General features: G+C 45.2%; 1 protein-coding gene across 8 annotated transcripts in view; it reads right to left on the bottom strand.

Annotated features, from left to right (window-relative positions):
• Positions 1–24,285, bottom strand: part of PAX7 (paired box 7) — a 104,022-nt gene that overhangs the window by 47,455 nt on the left and 32,282 nt on the right. For all 8 annotated transcript variants that reach the window (XM_063354048.1, XM_063354044.1, XM_063354046.1 and 5 more), the window contains exon 5: positions 6,380–6,579. In XM_063354048.1, coding sequence (XP_063210118.1) covers positions 6,380–6,579 — 200 coding nt within the window. The remainder of the gene's footprint in view (positions 1–6,379; positions 6,580–24,285) is intronic.

Genomic DNA, 24,285 nt, shown 5'->3' on the forward strand with positions numbered 1-24,285 from the left:
ACAAGCGCTTCATCCAAGGAACTGGGATCTCGTTCATTGCTTTGGCCTCTGGACCCTCTTTCCTTTGTAAGAAAATCAAATCATTACCACATTGTTTAGGGGATCCCTTTTTCAGCTTGCAACCATGAGGCTGGCAGTTCTGCTCCTTGGTCCAAAGCGGACCAAGGAAAGCAGAATAGGACAAACAATCGAAAAGTCAGTTCCAGGTTTTGCATCTCAACACAAAACCCAACAGTTTTATCTAAAAGTCACATTTTACTGAACTGAAGGGATTCCTCCATCTGCAGAAGCCAGCAAGTTCAAAGCAGCGCTTTCTGACATAAATTTCTCTATTTGTTTCATACAGATTTCCTGCCCCACATGTACAAAACAAGCTGGTCTTGTCAAATTATGCTGCAAGTCCTGAAGTTTATATTCATTCCTGTTGATTCCAACCAATGCTTTGCCAGAAGGACTACAGGATTAGGCTTATCATTCTCATCTTCAGTAAAGTATAATATACTTAACGAAATAGCGCTGACTCTCTCCAGCAAGATGCCCTTAGGCTTACATAGCTGGGACTGTGTCCCCTGTCAGTGGGACATTTCTATTTCTAAGGGGGATGGTAACTGTAATTCTACTAGAAATGCCAAAAGTGCTGATGCTTTTCTAAGCAAACCCTTAGATACGGACCTAGGATGTGCTTGCAATTTTAAGAGATCGTCTCTGGCTTTTCCAGAGTTCAGGTGGAAAAAGACTCACCACTGTGGTTTGGATACCTGGAAATTTATTTTGCAGTTTGTTTTTGTTTATATTTTGTGTGACTAGTAAATAGATTGAGGGCTTATTTGGAGCATATCTGCTGGGGTAAGTATGCTATGGGTTACTCTTTCCTTTAATCCAATTGCATTTCTCTTTCTAGTTCAGGGTGGAGAGATGTGAAAGAACAGCAGCAATGCCGTGAGACATCGAGCACCAATTCACTAAGCAAACAGAAAGTAATGTTAGAAAACTGCAGCCGCCCTTTCTCTCTCATTAGCAACATCCTTCTGCAGCGAGATCTCGATGAGACATGAGGGGGAAGCATCTGGACCCTCCTCACCATCTCGGCTGCATTCAGCCCTTGCTGGCTTTACCTTGCAGAGCCGCTTCTTTAAAGCCGGCTGGAAGCGTGCTACCCTCTCCCCGACCTCTCCCGGGAGCTGGATGCTGCTTGGCACCGCACCGCTGCTCTCTCGACGTGCCTGGGCACACGCACCGCCGGTGCCACCGCGGTTCTCACGGACCAGCTGCCACGGTGCCAGGGGCTGTTCTTGCCATGGGCCGTCTATCTGGACGCTCCGGTGTGCGAGAGCACGGCTGGCCCCGTGCCGTGCAAAACGAGTGTGCCAAGCCAGCCTGTGCCAACGAGAGCCCCAACTGCCGGCTCCTCTGCACAGGCTCTCAGTGCCCCGGCTTCTGCCAAAAACACAGGGCAGCTGTTGTGTCATAACCTCATCGCAGCTCTCTTCACAAGAAATGTAAACTAGTCGGACCCTCAGGAAGAAAGAAAACATTCTCAGCTGACCCTTAAGGGAGGGGGATTGCCTCAGAAGAGCCAGTTTGGACGCATCTCAAAGAGTTTGGGAAGCAAAACACCAGGCAAAGAGCATTAGCCTCCAGCAGCTTTGCACGACTCGAGTTAATGCTCGGAGCTGGGGCAGACCTGCTTACCACCATACCATCGCTCCATATAATACCTTCAACTTCAAACAGCACCATCTCAAGGAACAGGACAGACCTTTGACCACAGTGACAGCTGCTGAAACAGCACTGGGGTCCTCACCAGCCCACAACAGAGATATTTGAGAAGTTCCTGAGAAATCCATGTATTTTCTGGAAACTGGACTGCAGAGTACTGCGGGTAAACGATGGTTTTTCAGCTTCTCTGCACTGAGAACAGAATTGCTTTGTGAAAAATTTCAAGCAAAATTGAATGCCATTTCTTTTCTGGTGCTCCATTTGGCATGTCTGAGCCGCTGCAGCACGATCTAGAATATGGCTGTTTGTTTACTACAGTTTGAAACTGTGTCATAAAATACATATTATGTGAGTAGCCTAGAAATGCACCAAGATTTCAGAGACAGAATTGCTCTGAGCCTTTTTATTAAATGAAACATCCATTTTCTCCCAGGCAGAAATCACAATGGTATCCATCATAAAAATGATCAATAAAGCACTGGGTTGCGACTCCTGCTGTCTAGTTTAATTTTGTTATTGAAATAACGGTTTCTCAGTGCATGGAATTTCCTGGGGATTAATAACAGACATCAGCATCACAACGCACCCACCCTTTTGCGCTTCTTATTTATTTCCAGAAAGCACCCACTGCCCAAACCATAGGAACTGGGATTAACGCACTGGCTAGCGGTATGCATGCTTATACCCAGCTGCCTGTGGTATGATCATCTGAATCACCCGCAGGTGACGATGAGAAGCAAAACCTGCCATCTATTTTTTGGGAACAATTTTGGTAGGTTTCTGGGAAAGGTTTTTGAGATAATACTTCAGAGCCTGCCACATCTGACTCATTATAGCACCAGGAAAACTGGAGATGGGCTGCTTGTGCGGGAGCCCATGCACCAAGGTCTATTTGTGAAAAACATTTTCAGGGCAGAAATTTCTAAGTGACTTGAGATTGTAGTGCAGACCTGAGGACAATTTGGGCATATGCACTGCTTTGTTTTACCTTATATTCCTTTCTGTTGGTATTGTTCAAGTGAAAAATGGAAATAAGCACTGAGGTTTGTTGGTAACTAGTCTTAAAAACACAACACATTTGGGCAAACACCCACAAATAGGATCGTCTAGGAGAAGGGTTAGTTTCAACTCCCTAGACCCATGACTGATGTACTCGGTGCTTCTTAGCATTGCTTTGAGAAGTCATTTCTACCCCTAGACAAGAATTTCCTGACAAAACTATATTCCTATTGAAAACCAGTGTACTGGCAAAGCTAAACTGTTTATGAGAAAAGGGTTGTTTTGAAAAATGTCCCTTCTCCAGAAACGCCAGGGAGAAAACTTTCAAAATTGTGACAGAATCCTGTTTAGGGGGGTTTTCCATATAAAAACTTTGACATCATCAGTTAGATAACTGCAAAAAACTGGTGTAGAAACCCAAAATACATTCAAGATCAAAATCAAAGCTTCCATTAAATTAGCTAAGTGAATTGCTTAGCTGTTAGACTTAATTTTTAAATCCATGAACACTTGGCATTCAACAGCTTGTTTTCTGGAAGGGTGGAAATAGGAGCTTGCAGATGGGCAAGAATTTGTTCAGTACTGGACGATTAGTGTGGACACATGAGTCAAGACATTGCCTTCCACAAAAACAAGTCAGTGGGAATTTCCACTGGTGGTCTCGCTAGGCATGGGTTTGGCACTGTAATCCTCATCCTTCTGGAAATCCATGTCAGTCGTGTCCCTGGCTATGCTCAATTTGGGATTAACCTTTTAATGGCTCGTACCTTTGGGCGTGTTGAATGTCTGAATGCTGGAATCCTGTCTCTCAACCACACAGACACTGCAGTGACCTTGCAAAAATATTGCTCACCCTCCCATGATCTTCCTAGCAGATGAGAAACCGGATCTTGGAACTGCTCCCCACCACCACCCCCTCTTGTTGTTCAGCTTGTGAATTTTATTAGCTGTCAACGTGTCAAACTTCCACTTAGCTGGACAGCTGCGTGACCAGCCAGACTCCGAGGCCTGCCAATAAAGTTTAACAGAGCTATCAGCTTTTCATGTGGAAGAGATTATGGTATGCAAATACTCAGGTATCAGAGAGAATGAATGAGACTTAGGTAAGTTCACCTTTCACATGATAAAGTAAAGAGGTGAGGAGAAAGAAGCAAAAAGATGGACAGGCCCACTTGGTTTTTGCTTGTATGGCGACTAGCGAAATGGGATTCCAGTGCAGGGATGTTGGGTATATACGACAGAGGAAGAAAGCCCAATGGCAACACCTGAGCAGTGATTCAGAGACTTGGGTGTGATCCAGCTGCGCAGCAGACAAGTGGCACTGAGATCCACGTGATGGATGAACGAATGACCAGACACTGAGGAGCAGTGAAGGCTGCTCTTGAGTTTCTTTTGTGACTATGGGTCACAAAACACTTTTCGTATGTCTGCCTCTCGTTTTACATGTTAGCATGGTAAGCTTTTGGGGACTAGATAGATGGGTAGATGCTGGCATAGCCCTTAACACCCAGAAACCCTGATCTCAGTTGGCCCTGCTGTTATAACAGCCATCTATAATCCAAAGCACGTCTCTTGGCCTTAAAACTCTGTTGAGACAGGAGTAAGACTATAAGGTTGGTAGAAGATTCCCTGCTGGATGGGTGTGTGTGTGTGTGTGTGTGGCTTTTTTTTTTTTTTCCACAAGAACTTGATTGACTAATGTTTGTAGGTCCCGAGAGCCAGTAAAAGATCTGCTCTGATATCCAGAAAATTTTACAAGGGGCGGCAGGCTTAAAAGTGGTGGGAAGAAGCTGACTCTGCCAGGATGTTGGAATGAGAAAGCCATCAGGAATGTGCCTCGGAGAACAGCTGCTACTAGAGCCCTGGCAGGAACCTCCATGCAAGCTGCCTGGGAGCAAGTAGGAGGATTCGGAGATCACAGCTTGAGACGAGGGAAAGGTTCTCTTTATTTATTTATTTAGCTTTCCCTTTCTGTTTTCGCCTCCCTCCTTTCTCCCAAGCCTTGTCACAGTGAGGTCAGAGTGCCTTGGAAAAGAGAGAACCTGCCTCTGGTTTTTGCGCTCCCAAGCACTGCAGGGCTTTTCCCTTCCTCCCCAGCATGCCCACATCACGGCTCATGCAATGCAGGTTTCTCTCACCCCATAAAAAGGTGTCACCTATACTCTGTTCTCCCCTGAAACTCCTTTTTTTCCCCATCTGTTTGCCACAGAAACATCTCTTTTTATTTCTTCCTTAACATCTTACGTCCATCTACAACAAGCAAGATCAATTAGAAACAGAATATGCAAAACAAAAATGAGGGAATTTACACTTTCCAACTTTTGGTAACTTAGTCACCTAAATTAGCCACTTTCCCAGGCTCCATCTATCTATGAACCTACATGGCTAAAAAATTAACACTATTGCTGTTGAACACTCTGGCACAGTCTTTTGGCTAAGATTAAAGACAGAATGAGTTTAAATTTTGCTAGATTTCCTTTTTGCAGTCTCCATAGCCAAGCTGGAGGGAGGTGAGAGGGCATCTGCATCAGTGCTGCAACTGGCTTAGCACTTCTTTGGGAAAGAAGTCCTTAACCAGTGGATGTCCCAGGTGTGGGGGGAAATGTCCATTCCCAGACAGCTGGGGGAAAACAGCAAAAACTTTTGGTGGTTTTGGCTTCTGAGGGAGCCCATCAAGCTCATTATCCTGAGAACAACCGAACAAAAGCAGCCTGTTTTGTTTTGGAGGAGCTGGTTAATTAACTGTTTCCCCGTCACAAGCCTGGAGTACTCTCTCCCTCCTCTCTCAGTGCCCGCAATTCAACTCTTTGGCTGCGTGCACAGAGACCCCTGTGCTTAGCCTGAAACCTAATCGCACTGGCCACACGGAGGACGGACTGATGGGGTCTCCATTTCACTTCTTTAACCCAGCACAATCCCCAATCCCTCCCCCTTTCCTTCCCGTTCCCCAAGGGACTCTATTATACCCCCCGATCTGTTCACACTCCTTATCCCTCTGCGTGTTTGCACACACTGCTGACCCAGCCTTTATCTGGAAGACATAAGGGTCTCTGTGTGGAGTTCCCACAAGGGCTATTAATCGTGTAGATGTCAGAGTCCCCAAGCTCCAAACCCTCCCTTCCTGCTCCTCCCCTCTTCTTCCCTCCCCCCGCCCTTTTTGTGCTCTCTGGAGATTGGGGGGAAAAAAAGTTTTATGAAAATTCACACACAGATCTTGCAAACTTTGCAAAATATGATCTGCTCCCCTGGGCAAGGTTGGTAAATGGTGTGATTTCTCCTAAAACACCAAATACAAACATACACACACTCTGCTTCCTCCTAGGCAAACGGAGGAATTTTCTCCAACAGAAAACAGAGAGCTAAACGCCTTGCCAAGTTAGGGAAAGTTTGGCTCCTGGTCCCAACCTGGATGGAAACCCTCCAGCTGGTACCTCTGCAACGGGCCAAATCCAAATGGCACATCTGCAAATCCATGGGAACGTGGGAATCTGCAGAACTGGATTTAAGACTCAGATCCTTGTGGATGCGGCTCCAGAGAAGAACTGCATTCACGTTACCACCTTTCAACACCCTCATCCCCTGCACTACCGTCTCCTTCCCCAAGATAAACAAGAAGCTGGGCCACCCAGCTGACTTGCCATGCACTGGCTCTGGTTCTTACCTGAACTCGGGCCTCAGTGAGCTTGGTTCTCTGAGCTAGCTCCTCTCGTGTGTAGATGTCTGGGTAGTGGGTTCTCTCAAAGGCCTTCTCCAGCTCCTCCAGCTGCTCAGCGGTGAAAGTGGTTCGACTGCGGCGTTGCTTGCGTTTCAAAGGCAGGTCGGGTTCGGATTCAACGTCAGAGCCTTCGTCCAGCCTGTTACCTGGCGGGGGGGAAAGAAATGGGAGGTGAGGCTTGCGCGGTTAAAAAGCCATAGGGAGAAAGGCTGCTGGAAGAGTTAAGCAGCCCAGCAAAGTAATCTCAGTTCTGCAGTGATGGTGTCCATCAAAACAAATACTCCGTCCACGTACAATACATCTACCAGTTTTACGTTACTTTTGTAATTTCCTACTATTATTTTTTCCCACACATTGTAAATAGACAACCTCTGAAAATCAGAACTCTTTGCAGGAAAGGGATGGTTCAAAGTCCACCATTCAAATTGGTATAGTGAATGAACTTCCAGTTCTTGACTTCTTTCAAAAAATTACCATTTTTTATTAGAAATGACTGTGTTTCACAGTTGCACATTTGACACTGAAAAGATGTAGAAGCTGAAATGAGCACATGAAAAATTCAATACATGATGCTTTGATTTGTGCAGCCTAATTTCCTCTTGTGCTTTGTCAAGTATAAGTGTTTGATATTTCATTCTTTTTTTAGACCACCTTAGGAAGGAAAAAATAAATACTAGGAATTTTTACAGCTGGGAAAAACCTTTCCAGCTCCGCTTCATCTCTGTGTTGGGCTGCCCACAGGATACAGTTCCTCTTCTCTTAACTTCCCAAGTTTCAGCAGGAGCTTTGCACAGGGCCAGATTCCTATAGCATCAAGATGCCATGAAAGTCCTTTACCAATGTCTAATTGGTCACTTCCGCCACCATCACGTGCCCTGGACCTCTGCCTTTCCCTTCTCCCTGCCTTGAGCCAGATGCCACATCTATTGCCTCCTGAGGCCCTTATCAAACATGAGTAAGTACAGCTGGAATAAGTAAGCCCAGTTTTGCTCTTTTTTTTTGTCTGGAGATAAAGCAGAAGGCACTACATTGATGTTCACCTAGTCTACAGTCAGACCCAGTGGCTTTTGGAGTGGACACACCAAGAACAGCATTAGCTGTGACTCCAGCGTTTGCCAGAGGCCTCTCGTGGAGCAAAGCTTGGGTTTCAAAGATGTGCGATGTGCAGGTTATCGGTTCCCTGCAGTGCAGATTTTGATGTATGGAGGATCTCAGCCAGGCCAAAACTTTATGTCTGCCTTTGGGACAGTGAAAAATGTGCCACTATTTCATGGCAGCAGAGAAGGAAGAATATGATATATGAAGCCTTTCAGCTAGGTGAGAGATCTGGCCTCTGTCACCTTTTCCTTCTCCATTATGAAAATAGGAGACTCATTAAATGTGCACTTATTTTTTCCCTGCCAAGCTTCACTGCTACCTTTCGGAATAACTGCACAGACTGAGACACACAATCTGCATAAACACTGTGCTCACAGAGAAATGTTTTTTCCTTTGAGTAAACCTCTGCTAATTTAGGATTAAAGCAGGACTTATATATGCTCATCTTGACGATAAAGTTCCCTAAAGTTACCAACAGTGTTTTTCATTCCTCTCTTTTTGTTCAGCTCCTATACTATCATCATCCAAAAATCTGCCTTTTTCTTTTCAGACCTGGGAACGGCAGCTGTGATTTCCCCAACAGCTGCTCAAGAGTGGCGGCAGTTTGAGGAGTATGAGGCAAATATCCCATCGGAGCTCACTTGTTTATACTGAGATCACCACAAAATGCCATCGCATTCAGCTTGCTGCAATACAAAAATGCTTTTATGTCTTGGGGCTTCACAGGGAGGTTGCGGTGTCGGAATTCGGCTAACTACAGTTGCGCTGGAGTCAGAGAAACTCTGCTGCAGAGGAGTGGATGGCTGGTTTTGGGGACAAACATCACCTTAAGAAGTTTTCCCTTCTTCTAGCTCGGGCTTACCAATACACAGGGTCTTTACAAAGGTTCATCTTTTTAAATCAAGAACACTTCATTTGTCACTGAAGTCAGTGTGAAATTCACTGCTGACTTCAGAGGAGCAGCATCTATCCCACATTTTAAAGCGAGTTTCACTGTACATAGCAGAAATTTGTTACTAAACTAGCTTTTTGGTTATGTCCGTTTTCAGGGAAGGTCTAGAGTCACAAGTGGTGTAAAAGGAACATCTGTACTTGAAAATAACAGCCCTCCACATCTGGGTCCCAGATGATCTGAGGCAGGTAGAAGCACATCTGGACCTTGGAGTACCATGCTGTGCAAAAGCCCATCTGGAAACCTATACCATATAGTACATTTCTTTAAGTTAATCACCTAAGTCACCAACTATTATTGGTTTAATTAGTTAGTATCTTTTCTGGAAATACTTGATATAAAAAAAAAAAAAAAAAAAAGGATAAAGGTGTGTTTTGGTCCAGGACGTGGGAGGGCCAGTGTGAGGAAGGGGAAGGAAAATACACTAAGTTAAATGTCATTTAACTCTGCAGCTGAGCACTTTATAGTAAATACGCATTCCTGTATAGTTAGTATGCATGCTTAGTAGCAACTTTCAGCCTGTGAGCTCTTTAGCACAGGAATTATCATTTGTGGCTTCTTTCACGCCTGGTGCAACAAAGCCCCAACCTGCTTGGCAAGAACTATGGTGACAGCAATGTCAAAATGACTTTTTAAGATCTAACTCTTCTCTTGGCCACTTGATAGCAATGCTCTAACATCTCCCTACAGCTTGTCCACTTACTTAGTCCAACTGCTTACACAGTATACAACAAACCTGGGATCCAGTATCACCCCAAGTGGGGAAAAAAGGTCTAGAAAAGAGTCCGTAACCTGTTTCATCTCCCACACTTCACCTTGCTCACTTTTTTTGCTGCAAAAGCCTGGAAGGGAAAACAGCCAAACTTTCTTCAATAGCTTTATGTCCTAATTAAGAATCCCTGATTTGGCCACAAAGTTTTGGGAAAGGACAACTGATTGTCATGAGTTACAATCTGTTCTACTCACAGCAACACCAGCAACTGTGCTGGACATGATCCTGGCTACAGTGTTGAAAGGGTGTAGAGCCAAACTTTGCAATATAAACTGACGTAACCCTTTATATTCGCAAGTCTCCAAACAGCTCCCGACTGGCATTATCTCCATTTTACAACCGTGGCAGGGATGGCGGAAGTCACCCACCTACGGTCACCCTGTGAGTCAGGAGCAAAGCTGGGAAAAGAAGCCACAGCTCCTCGTGCCAAGTCCAAGGCTCCAACAACCCGACTACAAAGATGAAACCAAGAGAGCAAGAAAAATCCCAGGGTATGTCTGGAACCAGCTGGTCTTAGTACGATGCAGCTGCTGCTGTCAGGCACAGATTCATTAAATAATGTAGAAAGTCTTTCAGCTGAGACAGACTGCAGTACGAGCCTATTATCTAATGCATGCCCTGTTATCAGGGGTCAGTCTCCCTTTACCTGCCTAAGATGCAACTCCGGGATCTAACAGGTCTTTTCCATTCCTAAACAGCTGAAACCTGCTGGTCAAATGGTTTCATTGCCATAATCTCCACAAAGTTCCTGGGCAATGAGAAATTTTACAAAACTGCAAGAGTAACTCAAGGAGACTCCTTCCCTGGGCAAGTCCAGGGGGATTCATTCAAAACCTGAATGCTTCATTTTTTTGTGACACATCCCTGGGTGAAAAATGGATGCATAGCACTGCCAGCAGCGTAAGCAGGGGGTGAATCCCAGTTTGCAGCCTGCAGCACAAGGGGGCTATTGCCGTAGAAATAATCATTAGCATGCACTGGTAGCATTTTACACTTACTCAGCACGGACAGCAATGAACACCCTGTAAATACGAAGGTGGAGAAATATCTAGCAGCGGCTTCTTGTGTGGCTTACCAATCACTAGTTGTGATGAAGGATGGGAAACAGCTAGCTGTCCAATATGCAGCTCCCCTAGTATATCATACTGGCTAAAGATTGACAGAAAAGAACAGAATGGAGAGGTGAATGGAGGGGAAAATCTCATGGGACGACAAGTCAGAAAAAAGGAAAAACTAAGAGAAAAGTGTGTATATCACAGGACACACACACTGATCCCACTATATTGTTTTTACAGCAATTCCATCTTTATTATTTAGCATAATTGCTCTGTAGCTCGGAAAGAAAAAACCCAAACTGCTCAAATCTCTTTGCTTTGCAATACTCTTAGAAACAGAGAGACATAGACTTCATTACGGGAATGAAAGCAAGTTTGCCATTGTGAAAACTCAGAAGCTCTTCCCTCTGCTCAGGGAGGGCTATTCAAATGTATAGAGACCTTCTCGGAGCAGAGATACAACATGGCTCGGGCAAGGCAGGAGAGAAGACCACATGAAGGGACTTGCTGCAGGTTTGCATGGATCAATGTCAAGTCCCACATCTTCAGGGAGGATGAGCCAGGGAAAAAATAAACCAAAATGATTCTTTCTCCCCATGGAAATGAGTGCAGCCAGAGCACGTGTGCGGGTGTGTGTACAGGATGGCATAGGAAAGGTGACAAATATATGCCTGGGCTTGTCCTGGGACCCATTCTAGCATGAGAAAATGTGTAAATTATGGCCAACAAACTCACATTCCTGAATAATGCTGACGATTCAGGTTGCGGTACAATTAACAAGAGCCAGGCAGAGCTTTCTGGAGGGGTTTGAAAGGACTAGAAGTGGACTGTACCTTGAGGAAAGGAACAAGAAAAACCTCTGTAATTATGGACTGGATGTGTCCTCCCATTCTCCATTCCCTTCACTCCTCTATTTCTCTTCCTCCCCCTTGTCTTTCTCCTCTCCACCTCCATTCACTGCTTCTGGACGCCTCTTAGCCCTGGAGTTAAATTAATCAACAGGATTAGGTGGAATCGGCCACAACAAGACCCTCCAGGCTCAGACTGAGCCCTTGATGCTCTACAAGGACCTGCTGCCTTGTCTTGAAGCACCTTGGTGCCGTCTGGAAGGATTGGCAGACAGGACCAGACATGAAAACGCATTCATTAAAGTGGGGATCGGATTTTGTTAGAGGGTAAAGGGGAGCTGCACATTCTCTCCTTCAGTATTTCTCATCTCATTTCCTTTCACTCTTTCTCTGTTGCTTCCAGCTGCACCATCCTAAAAATTAAATGTGTGTTGGAGGGGAGAGATGAAGAGGGGGAAGGGAATGGTTTTGTGAATGGCTTAGCTATAACTGCACCTTTTGTGTTGCAACTGGCTTTAGCAAATTCACCCAGATGCTGCTGGAGCAACGGTGACGCTCCACGAAACCAAATCTGGAGGTGCCTGGCTGGGAAGCTAATGCAGCCACAGGCGAACTTGGATTTAATGGCATGAGAGAAGTAAGAAAAATCTCACTTTGAAGGTACCAGCAAGAGCTGAACACCCCCACATTAAAGCCCCACAGCAGGTCACCCCATCTTCACAACACTCTCCATCCACCAAAGCTGTTGTGCTTGGTGGCCCCAACAGCTACCCCTGCATAAACATATGCATGCACATTTTTCCAGTCCCATAAGTACCTAAACTTCAGGGACATAAAATAACTTCAGGTTATTTTATGCGGGAGGACAATTAGTCTCTCAATAACCTTGAAAAGGGCAGGCTTCACCTGCCATGTGATGCTTTTGCTGCCTGACACTGCGTTAATAAATGGAGCTACATTGCCATGAGACAGTGAGGAGGTACCAATCTCGCAGATGAAAATATCTCCCGATTGTGGGTACCTTGTCATGAGGACCTGAAATATTAAGATGTGTTATAGCTGAGATCCTTGCCGTGGACCTCAGCTACAGTACATCTATGGAGCAGGAAGGGTGGGACTGCACACCTCGCACTTTCTACTCCCCCAAAAGGATGTGGGATGAACAAGGATCACCAAGATGCAGCTGCTTATTCACAAAGCACGTCCCCTGTGCTGGACCCAGCTTCAGAAGCAAGAGCTGAAACTCTACCTGACTTCTTAGCATCTGCCTTTCCCTCTGGCAGAAAGCAAACAAAACCCATCAAAATGCAAACAAGACTATGAAAAGCCTGAGAGAAGGGCGACACAGTGGCAGCGTCACACACACAGAATTGTATTGCCTTGATTTTTCTTTCCAACATGAAAACCAGAACACCCTTTTCTCCCTCTTTGTGGAAAATGACGAAGTCCTGAGTTCACAATGAGAGAGAGGTGCGTATGTGTGCACAGAATAACCCCCGCTCACCTCCAAACTGGTTCAACAGCAGGTGGGACTGCAGAAGGGGACAGAGGTGTTTCAAATTCATCTCTCACCCCTCTTCCCCTGTCGAAGCACATTCCCAGACACAAAACCCAATAATGGACACAGCACATACAATAAAGCTTGGGTTTCCCCCTCCCTCCCCTTTCCAACCTGTAAACTCCCCATTCTCCAGCATTTGCTCGTGCCTGTGCAGCTGTATTACAGTTTAACATAGTTTAGAGGGCTGTGGTGTGGAGCAGCGGCAGAAAACGAATCACATAATAGTTGATATGCGTTTTAATCAAGTAATTCGGCCCAAGCAGAATGATAGTGCCTGTTGGTGGGGTGCCCTTGAATACCAAACAGACCGGGTAGCAGGCCTAGGAAAATGAAAAAGTCATTTACAGCTCAGCTGGGGACTGCAGTGTTCAGCAAAGCATTAGTGTGGGGGCCTTAGGAGATAAAGGTTTGGGGTTTTTTTCTTTTTTTTTTTTCTTTTTTTTTTTTTCTTTTTTTTATTCAGGCATTGAACTGGCCAGCTGTAACCAAACCACAGACTGAGGTAATGTCCATTATGGGCTTTACAACCTGGAAATAATACTCACAGTGGAGCTGACGCTCTTGAACATCAGGCAGAGACAGTGTTTGTGTCTGTCTGTCTGAGAGGAATATAGAAAAGGGGAGGGGGGGTCAAAGAGAGAGGTGTTTCGCAGCTGGATAATTCCCTCATCATGTCAAGATCTCTACTGAATGAGCGAGATCATATGTGGAAGGAGATGCTGTAGGAAGGAGGGAGAAAGGAAAACCGGAGGTTTAATGGATGAAAAGGAAGTGTATAAGCAAAAGGTATCCAGGTGTGTACACCTCCTCACACATGAGTGATGAGACACGGCCAGTCAGCAGGACAACCATGGTGAGAACCACACAACCTGATCTGGCTTGGAACGAGGGATCCGATCATTTCTCAATGTCTGAATCCCAAAGATTCACCTGGGAGGAGCCCTCACATTCACATGCTGGGCTTGAAGACTCAAAGGTGGTGTGACGTGTTAAGTTTTACCTGGTTCTGGCTGTCCTACTTTCCTGAGTATTCACCCCAAACTTACTTTCCTCCCAGCTCTGCCAGAATTTGCCTCATAATTCATGGATTGGCTTTGGGATTTTAAGAAAATTCTTATACAGAAGTATCTCACCTGGCACTTGGCCATGAAATACATATATGCCTCTAATCAAAGGAATATAAATTTCTTTTTGGTTAGAGTCCCAGTTTGGGATGCACAGAGGTCCAAAATTCACCTCCATCTTCCACTATAAAAATCCCGACATCTCCTTGAACAAGTTCCTTAGCTTTCTTGGCTCAGTGCTAGACAAGTTCATAGGCACAACTGCAAGTGGAGCACTACAAGATTTTGGAAATAAAAAGCTAGAGAGACCCTGTTTTCCTTGGAACCATCATCCATCACCAAAAGCTTCTTGGCAATATGAGGACTTGCCTTGAGTGAATACATATCCAACAGCCCTCTCTGCATTTCTCCCTCTATCAATTGCAGCCATTCCAGGTAACTCCATTCAGGTTGGGAACCTACCTTTGCCTTGAAGCTGGAAGCTAAACTAGATGAAGGTTTTTCCAAGCCCACAAAGAAGAAGGAATTGCATCCCTAACCAGATGCTCTTTCATGATCCATGCCATGCACATAGACCAAGCAAACTCCTTTGCTGACGCACACCAGTGCAGTTCTGGTAAAAGCCAAGAAGCTGTACTCATTTATCTTGGTGGAGGGATCTGGCCCTGGAGGCTCCATCTACTCTGCATGTGAAAGTAGTAAGAGACATCAGGGCCCCAGCAAACCCTAACGCAAATCAGGGTCTGGCAGTGTAGGTACCAGCTGCAGTGCCCCCACGCAAAGACACATGGTCACAAAAAACACAGCATATTCTGTTCCTTGCGAGTAGTGAACAAAACCAAATCATCCAGAACATTTGGAGGAAGATAGGGAGGGAGGGAGGGCAAAAGAGAGCCTACGTCTCCAACAGCCTTTGTTAATTCCCAGCACTGGCCTGAACATAAACAGATGGAATATCCATCAACTCCAGTCGTCTTTTCTTTTCTTTCAACTTTTTTCTAGTTCTCGCCTCCCTGCCCCCTCCACCCCTAACACTCTTTCTTCTGGCTTTTGTTTGGCCTTTTAAAGAACCCCGAGGTAATGAGGCCTGCCCCAACTCCCCAGCACATCTGTGAAGTCCATAAAAGGCCCCTTTTTCACTTCAATATTCATAGCCGCGTGCTTGTGGCAGGCGCAGGATCCAGTGGAGGGCTGCACGAGAGGGACTGCAGGGGCTTGCTGGCTCCTCTGCTTGAATTGAAATGATGTAGTTAGAGAGGCATCAATAGCGCTCCCAAAATTGGGAAGCAAAAGGAGACCAGCTGGGATAGAGGGGGAATAAAGAGGTAGGGAGAAGAAAAGGTCTGCTCACTTTCTCTGGAGTTTTCCCTTTTTTGCTTTCTTCCCTTTTCAGCTTCACCTCTCCAGTTCCCTTAAAAGAATTTCTGATAGACGTAGGGAAGTTGATGGAGCAGCACAAACACGTTCCACTCAAGGGTCTGAGCTGCACAGGACAACTGGGCACAGGTACCCAGGATGCTGGAAACCTGCTAGCATTAAGGATGGGAGATCTACTACTTTGATAACCCCCCCGACTTACAACTCAAAGAAGCAGGCAAACCCAAGACAGATTACCTGGCCTGCAGTGTACAAAGCCAGGCCCTTTATCCATATTATTATCCATTATAAGGACTAATGTGTATACGGTACCCAGGGTTGAAAAAAACAGCAGGTGACTGACCAAAGGGTAAAACTAAATGTACGTATTTAGCTTGGTACTCTGTGTTTTGTTTCAGCACTGTTCCTGGCAGAGGTAATTAGCTCTCACCTGGGGCAGCAATACAACATGGCGCCAAGTCAGCATGCAGCCTCTCTCCCCAGTGCTCAGCCCGAGTCTCTGACTCTCACCCACTAAGTTCATGCCATGCCTCAACCAGGTTGAAGCTCCGGATAGGGGCCAAAGAGATGCAAGGAAACCTCAGTGATACCCAGCTTGCTGTAATCGCACTCTTTGTGCTCTGGCCGTGCCCATTTTCCCCCAGCAGCAAGCATACATAACATCATAGCCACTATAGTAAGGGGGTGAACCTCCAGGAGCCTGTTACACCAGTTTGCCTCCGTGTTCTGAGCACAATACAGTATCTAACTGCTCCCCACGTGTGTTACGACCACCCTCCGAGGGTGTCTGGAGGTACAAATACCATAACAGAAAAGATACTGCACTGTTCAAACACCTTTGTGAAAATTTCACTCAGGTCCGCAGGAGAGAGACTCGGAAGTGACCCCAGCCAGATGACAGGCATCTCTGGGATGTTTTGCCCTTAAACCTCAGTTCTCATCTTGAGAAACATGTGTGCTTCTATCCCAGACCCAATCCCCCATCCTTCATCTATTCCAGTACTTTTTACTTAGTAATTTTCCCAAAGCTGAGCAGAAGCACCATAGCTACGTCTCAGATGCTGGTGATACCTAAGCACGAGTTACCTCTCCCCAGATCTGGGCTGGAATCCACTTGGTGTAACATGTTCATCAGCACGTCACGTATGTACAGGCATGCCATCTCAGATGTCTAGCATCCTAGCGAGGCGCACAAATCCAGGTTTCACAGTTTCTCGTCTGTGACAACCTCTGCTCCCCCTGGCTTTGTCCCAGCACGGCTCTGCTCATGTACTTGAAGTACTGCCACCCCTTCTGTTCCAGTTCTGGGCCCCACACGCTCTGCCAGCACATCTCAATCTTGGCCGATAGCTGCCTTGCTATTCTTACCCTGGGGTCCCTGCACAGCTCTATCATTTCTCCTCCATCCCAATTTGCAACACCCTCTTTTATTTTCATCCTAAACCCCTATATAGCTCTGCCAACGGCCCTTAATCTTGTCCTGTAGTTCCTCTGCTGTTCCAGCCCTGGGCCTCCCTGGCTGGATACATCAAGTTAAAAACCTTTCAATATAAGACTCTTTCAGGAAAGATAAACAAATTTAACCTCATAAACCTTTCCCAATCCTGAAAAACCAGCCCGTGAGAATGAGGCACCAGAGACCACTTAACCACACATGAGAAACACATTCCTCCTGCTGTTTGCAAGCCCTGCTTCATTTATCTGAATGTCAGACCAACCGCCTGAAGCCAAGAGGTGTGCGAGAGCGGGCACGAGCAACCACTTCGCTTCCTTTACTTTGTCCTCTACCGTGTCTGTGAAAACAGAGGGATGCAGCAAAAGTCGTTAAGGCAGCTGTCTTTGGAGAACGTCTGATTCTTTTTCCCCTCTTCCGCTGCCTCCCCTTTACTGTATCCTTATGGTTTTTATTTTTATATATACACACTATATATATATATACATACATATGCGTGTATACATACACACATCCTCTCTTGCTTCACTGCTACTTCCACTTGCTCTCCTGCTCTCTCTACTGATGGCTCCTCCATCTTTCTCTCCATATTTACGCCTCTCCCCTGCCTACTTTTCTCCCAACATACACAAACGCTCACAGCTTTACGTTCATTTCAGCCCACGGAGCAAAAAAACCAAGGTACGTGACTGTAAAGAGCTCCAGGAGAAAGGACCTGCGAGCAGAGCGTGCCCCTCATCAAGTTGGCCAACAGCAACTCTGGCTGCTGCTGAAAATGTGTTGAGAAGCTGGACTGTGACATTCGCCTGCAATTGAACCCCTCTGCTTGTCTCTGCTGCTCTCTGCTCGCCGAGCCGGGAGAAGAAAGAGAAGAAAGAAAAGTATAGGGAGGAGAGAATGCAAGTGACAGAAAGAAGGATTGAATGAAGGAGTGAAAAGAAAGAAAGATATCCCTGCGCCGCTTGGTCCTTTATCAGCCCTGTCATCTGGTGCAGGGCCCTGTTCGCATTGTCTCACCTTGGACAAAACAAAAAGGCGTTTTTGTGCAGATTCCTTTAGAGCTGCCAGAGCCCGCACCTTAGGGGGTCGCTAAAGGCTGAATGTGCAGCTGACAGCCCTGCGCAGCCCGATGTGATATCAATAAACTCCGACACGTCAACTCTTCAGCACAGCTCATGTGGAAGGTACGGCTTGAATATTAAAACCTCCAGCGGCCGGGAAATAAGCTCGGGGTGGAGAAGGGGGGAGGAGGTGGCTCAGAGCAAAACGAGGTCGACAAGCAAGGGGGCTGCGCTCGCACAAGCTAGGGGCAAGGCAGCCAAAAAAAGAGACACCATTACAGATCTGCTACCTGCTGTCTCAGTAACTGTTCGGTCTTTTTTTGCTTTTATTCTTGACCACCAGCAAGGACAAGAGGCATACAGGCTTGTATGACGGCTTCCACTACAGGTCCTGGGACAGTGATTCTCTTTGAGACCCAAACTGGACAGGAGCCCAACAGCCAAACCAGAACCTGTGCTTACCTGCTCAATACTATGTCCCACCTCCTGCCTGGCAGACCTTTGCTTCAGAGCAGGCTTAGTGTATGCACAAGCAAGAAAATACACGACCTCTTCACACACTGCTGCTGTTATATGATGGTGCTCAAAGGCATCCACCAGTGACAGAGTCTCAGCTGTGCTGCCAGCAAAACTTCCAGCCCAGAGTGACAAGCCAGGCAACAGAAGTGCCTGTTTTGCTGATGGGACACTGAAGCACAGTAGCAATTTTTTTGTCACTTCTGACACCATAACGAGATGCTTTCCCATAAGAGCAGGCCCAGCATAGTGACAGAAGTACTGGTGAACTTTCATGCCTGTTAGCACTGGCTACAAAACGCTTTCCTCTGCTGACACCTTCCATCACTAGGTTCCAGAGTGTACATGCCCAGCTGAAATAAAAGAGACAGCTCACTCCATCACTCCATGAGAACTGAACACCATTAAGTTCAGAGCCATATGAGGCTCTCCGAAGACTACATAATGTCCACAGCCTGCAGTTCCACTCAGATCACAGCCCTGAAGTTTTATTTTTATGATAAAGGTTAGAACATATTTTGCCCAAATTAAGTCTCAGATGCCAATCCCACCACTAGAGCAGAGCTGTGCTGAACATGTCCTTTAGCCCTGGAGAAGGCAGGACACAGCTGTCCCACGAGGCCACAATCAAGACAGAAGTGATTTTCAAAGTCTCCAGCCCTGTAGAGGAGGGTTTTTTTCAGGAGGTAGATAACTATAAATGCATGATATTCTGTGGGGTTTATCTGCCAAGTATTTCTCAGGATACATGACATCAGTCTTTAGGTATTTTAAAATGTAACAAGGGATCTTTCAGGAGTTTGCGATGATCTCTTCTCTTCTTGGATTGTGATCTTATGAGGCAACTGTGCCCTGAGAGACACAGCATAAACTGAAACCTTTCACAACTACTTCTTGCTTAGGAATTCAAGATGAGGAGCAAAGTCAAAACCATTTCCCACCATCATTAGACCAGAAGGATGTGTGCAGCAGAGCTCTGCTCTTACCAGATGGAGAGACTGAATATGTGCAGAATAATGTTTTAGCCTGTCAGTCACAGATGGGAACAGGTATTTCTGCCACTAGATCTATTTTGGTTAGAACTACGCAGATCTTTAGGTTTTGGGTTTGACAGTCAAATCCCCCAAATGCAGGGAGATGAGAGTGTTTCAGGATAGCCTTAAATAATTTCTATTTGACTGGGCTGTTTGGTTTTTTTTTTTAGCTAAAGAATCAAAAGATTTTATCTAAGGTAGTAGAAACATTTCAGCTGACCTGAAATGAAGAATCAAATAATTTGAAAACAAAGCAAGATTAGAGCTTTTCCATTAAGAAGTAGTTTTCTTTCAAGATGAAGCCGGCATTTGAGAAGACACTGACAAGCTCTTGTATTTTTTTTTTTGTTCCCCTCCCACATGTGGCCAATGGCTCTGGGATCTTTGCAGAGGCCTCTGGTCTTGCTTTAATTCAGTTTTGACCGTATGCCCTTTGCCAGCCATAGAAATCAAGACAGCCAAGAGTTGGTACTGTGTTGTTTAGAGACGTGATGTCTCTTAACACCAAACTGTTGGTTCCCCCATGACAACTACGGTGCAAAAGGGAACGGATTTGTGTGCCTGGCTCTCTGGGACCTGCACAGGCACACGCAGTCTTTGGTGGCATGAGCTAGTTTCTGGCAGTCACGCCAGCAAGGTGGCGGTCATGTGAAAAAACGTCTCATGAGCTACATGCAAGACTGGCACTAGCAGCTAACAAAAACAGATTCTGAGCAAAATCAGCAAATAAAATAGGTACTAATGACTCTCACATGAAAAAAAAGTCAGAAACCCAAATAAACCTACTTGAAAACAAAGCAGTAAAGTGTTACAAGAGGAAAATTCTCACCCTCAGATTGAACAGACAGAGCAAGTGCACAGAGTGTCACAGGAAAAATATTTTTCCAGCTACTGATGAGCCCACATGAGAATCGCTCACCCTTCAAGAGGCCCGGTAATATGTAAGTTAGTTCCATGCCATGTACAGTTTTGAAAGCTGAGCACTGACCATGCAAAAGCCTAACCCCTTTCATCCACCCCTTCTTCCCAACCGAATTTTACAGACCAGAGAAAATTAGCTGGAATGTTTAATGAACCTTTTGATATTCATACTTCTTCAGCTGGTAAATAATTTCATTCTGCACGCTGAGGACATTCAGGGTGCAAGCACAGAGATTTTCCTCTTGGGATAGAGTAAGTTGGCTTAGCTAAATTAAGAAATTACCTCCCCCTGAAATTTGAAACACTTCAAAAATGCAGTTGTCTGAATTGTCCAGATTCTCTGTGTTTCAGAGTGTGAAACAATATTAACTGTTACTTGTATTTCTGTAGTTCCTACAGCCCATAACTAGGGTTAGGCAGGGGGTTTGCACTGTACTGAAGCAAACATGGACCAACGATGGCAGGAGGACAAGACGAGGGAACCAGATGGTGAAAATTCATTTTTATTGGTCTGAGTCAATACTGGAAATAAAACTTGGATGTCCTGACTCCCAGGTAGCTGCTGGATCCACTGTCTAATCCTTTTTAGATTATAACGCCCCCAAAAAATTAATGACTTGGTCTGATTCCTTGCACCTTGCCAGATGTGCTGCATAACTCCTCTATCAAGTCCCAAACTCCTGGTTAGGTGGAAACATACCTTTTTGCAAGACACCACTCTGCTGATTATCCCCTGCAGCTCTAACACATTATTCAAGTAATTGATTAGCCTGCCCTTCTTACTTCAACACTTTCTTCCATGCCTTAAGATTCCTGTTTTATGCTTCGAAAATCCCAGAGAGAACAAGCTCTTGGGCTGCACAAGTTTGCTGGACAACCCCGGAGCTGAGAGCAGCAGCAACAAGGCAGATCCCTCTACAACCAGCAAGCAGAGCATTCAGATACCATCTAGCAAATCCAACAGGTCAGCAACAGTTTGAAATTGAAGGTGCCCTTTGAAAACTTGACCGTTGATTTGTTTGAATGGATGTTTCCTAAACAGCAGAACAGACAAGCCAACATCAGAACAACTTTCTCCACAATGCAAAATTAACTCTGCGGGAGGACAGGCAGAAGGCTGAGCAACAGACCTAGACTTGAAGCCTCAGTAAAACACAAGCCAAAGACCTGGACCGTACTCCCTGGATATTAATTTTAACCCTGGGTGTGCTGTGGTTTCGGTGGGGAGAAACCCCACCGGGATATTCAAGCGTTGGGCTCCGCTTGGCAGCAGTGGGAGCCGAGCCCTGTTCTGGGAATGGCAGGGCTGCCCTGGGTCACGTAGCCACCGTTCCACTCCCCACTGTGAGGGGCCCCAGCGCTGGATATTTGCAACCGGCTTTAGCGTCACAGTGGGAGCTGGAGAGGACTTACCAGCCCTTTGTGATGGATACGCTTTTCGGTCCAATGCTGCCAGCGCTATCGCTATTAGAAATGCCACCAGAATACAGGATAGATTTTCCACTCCCTTCTCATCCATTATCTTATCTGTCTGTATTGTCCCCTGTTTGGTATTGGGCTCGGGGACAGCTGACACACACAGACACAACTCAAGAAGTTGCAGTAAGCCTTGAACCTCGTTGCGCGGGCCATGACTGGGTCTTTTAAAGGCACGCTTTGCACACTGTGTCTCTGCGATCTGCGCGAGATGCTGATATTTCTGGGAAAAACTTTTGAAGTGCAGCGCATGCCCCGCACCTACTTAGTATTAGGTGGAGACACCCATCTCAAACCAGCGGAGACTGAGTACTCCCTTTGTACCTATGAACAATCTTTCCCTCGCATTGATTATTAAAGGTTTTTGCCTCGCGCTGACTCCATGGGAGCTTTGTCACAGTAGGTGTTGTACAGAGCCCTGAAAGCACATGGTAGTACCTAGTTCATACGCGAATACCAGCAAAATCCCACGTATATACATTTTGACAGCTGGATCAAAAGCATTCACGCTTAGTTTTAGTTCATAGCAACCGTCCGCAGCCAGTCTTAGAAAACCCATAGGAATGGCACAGATTTTTCTTTACTAGAAGCACAATCTAACATTTATATTATTTTTCTGTTCTTGCAGAATTTCACTTGTATCAATTTCATTCCCAGAGGGCAGAAGAGTTTCTCTTCTGAAAACTGAAGTTTCCATCAAAACTACGTACAAACTTAGAGCGCGCACATATCTTTATATATTAAAAAAATTAAAAAATATTTATAAAAATAAGAATTTTTAGGCACAGACATAATGATATTTAGATTTAAAACATTTTCTTATTCCATAGCAATGCCATATTAAAATAATTCCTTATAATTTGTTACCAATTTTCACAAAACCTAAATTACTTTAAATTTTAATCCATTCTAAATACTTGGACTTCAAAGTTTTTGTTGATGGTACTCAAGATATTTCCCAAACCTGCACAATGTCACCCTCTGCTGACGCATTCAAATAGAAGTTTTTATAACAAAAGAGATAAACGGTCAATTTAATCCAGTATCCTGCCCCTGACAGCTACCAATGCTGGATACTTGCCGATGGAGACACAGGCTACTCTGTAATTATCTCCTGCACCATTACTTCTGTTGAGTGAAGGGTAATCTTCCCAGCGCCCATTGATTCACAGCTGACTTGTGCAAAAACCTGGATTGCTTTTTTCATTAAAAATGTGATTTTCGTTAAAAATAACATAAAAATAGTTATTCGGTATGTAGGATCAAACTGGGGCAGTACCCATGAGTTCAGCTGCTATTTAAGACAACTTGAGCCTGAAAACATGGGCTGGAAGAAGTCTCACAAGAACTGCAGAGAAATCAACATTTGAAAGACATTTACATAAATGAAGACGGGGGGGGGGGGGGGAACCCAACAAACATTTCATTACTTGCCAGCAAAATTCTGCTACAAAAACTGAAAGTCTGAGAGGAGTTAGAGGCTATCTAAATAAGGTCATGAATACAGCTTTTCTTTATTAGAAAAGCTTTTATGTTCAAGGCCTGAGTCCCCTTGCTGATCTTCATCCCTCCTCGGCTCACTGTGCAGAGGTGCTCACTTAACAGTTTGCCTTTTGACACACACACAAAAAAAAAAATCACAGATTTAGCACTGGTCTCTTAGCACTTCCCTTAGGAAGCTTTAATTTGAGATGGAAATTATACCCGAATGCTTTAATCTGGTACTTACTGGGTCCAAATGGCCAGATAAATTTAAATAGAGCAATACATATGACTTACTAGCAAAGGTACACACCTAAATAAAAGGTGAAAAGCATGGTAAAGGCTAATAAACTATATACCAATAATATATGGGCTTTCTTAGATGTTTACGTATTGTCTGCATGACACCTAACAGGGCTGGGGTAAGTAACAAAAGGGATAAATACAAATTACAGGTATGTGAATGAAATTGTGCCTGAGGTTCTTTGTGACTTCTAAGTGCCATTGACAGAGGCATTTATAGCACTGCTCGTGTGTCGTGCTATAGCGTTGAGACAGTGGGCTCTGTGCTGATGCCTTGTAACAGAGAAGTGGAATTTATCCTAAAAAGTGTTCTGGAGTTAGGAGTTCGAAAGCCTTGCTCTAAGGTAGCTGTGACTTATCAGGTGTGCAGTGAATGTCAGCAGAAAGAGAGATACAGGGGACTACATGCCTGGTGGGATGACAAATGATGGGTGAGTTTGCTTCTTAACCTAAAAATTGTCACTAGACTGAGAAGCGAGAAAGTGTGAATGACTGAAGGCAAGAAGTGTACTTTCATCAGTATGCTAGTACCTCAAAATAAAACAGGAGGAGAAAAAAAAAAAAAAAAAAAAAAAGAGTCCGGAAGTCCTTGGGGATGAGATCATCTGTCACCACCCCAGGCCAGCAGAGCTGTCGTGAAATAAATAAATTGTCTGGATTGTCTGCAAGGGTGACTACAAGTCAGTGACATTGATCCACATGTCCATCTGGATGAAAACTTGTTTGTGGGCAGACCCTTCACTCGGTGAAAAGTGCCTCCTATGGCTCCTTCTGCCCATCATTGCTCTCTCCTTTCCCTGAGTCAGAGATAATGAAGTTACAGAGCTCACTAAAAAGGCAAGGAGGTTTTTTCCCTAACCCTTCAGCTTCCTCTGAAAC

Source organism: Chroicocephalus ridibundus, chromosome 16 (assembly GCF_963924245.1).
Source record: "Chroicocephalus ridibundus chromosome 16, bChrRid1.1, whole genome shotgun sequence".
In the NCBI taxonomy this organism is placed as follows: domain Eukaryota; kingdom Metazoa; phylum Chordata; class Aves; order Charadriiformes; family Laridae; genus Chroicocephalus; species Chroicocephalus ridibundus.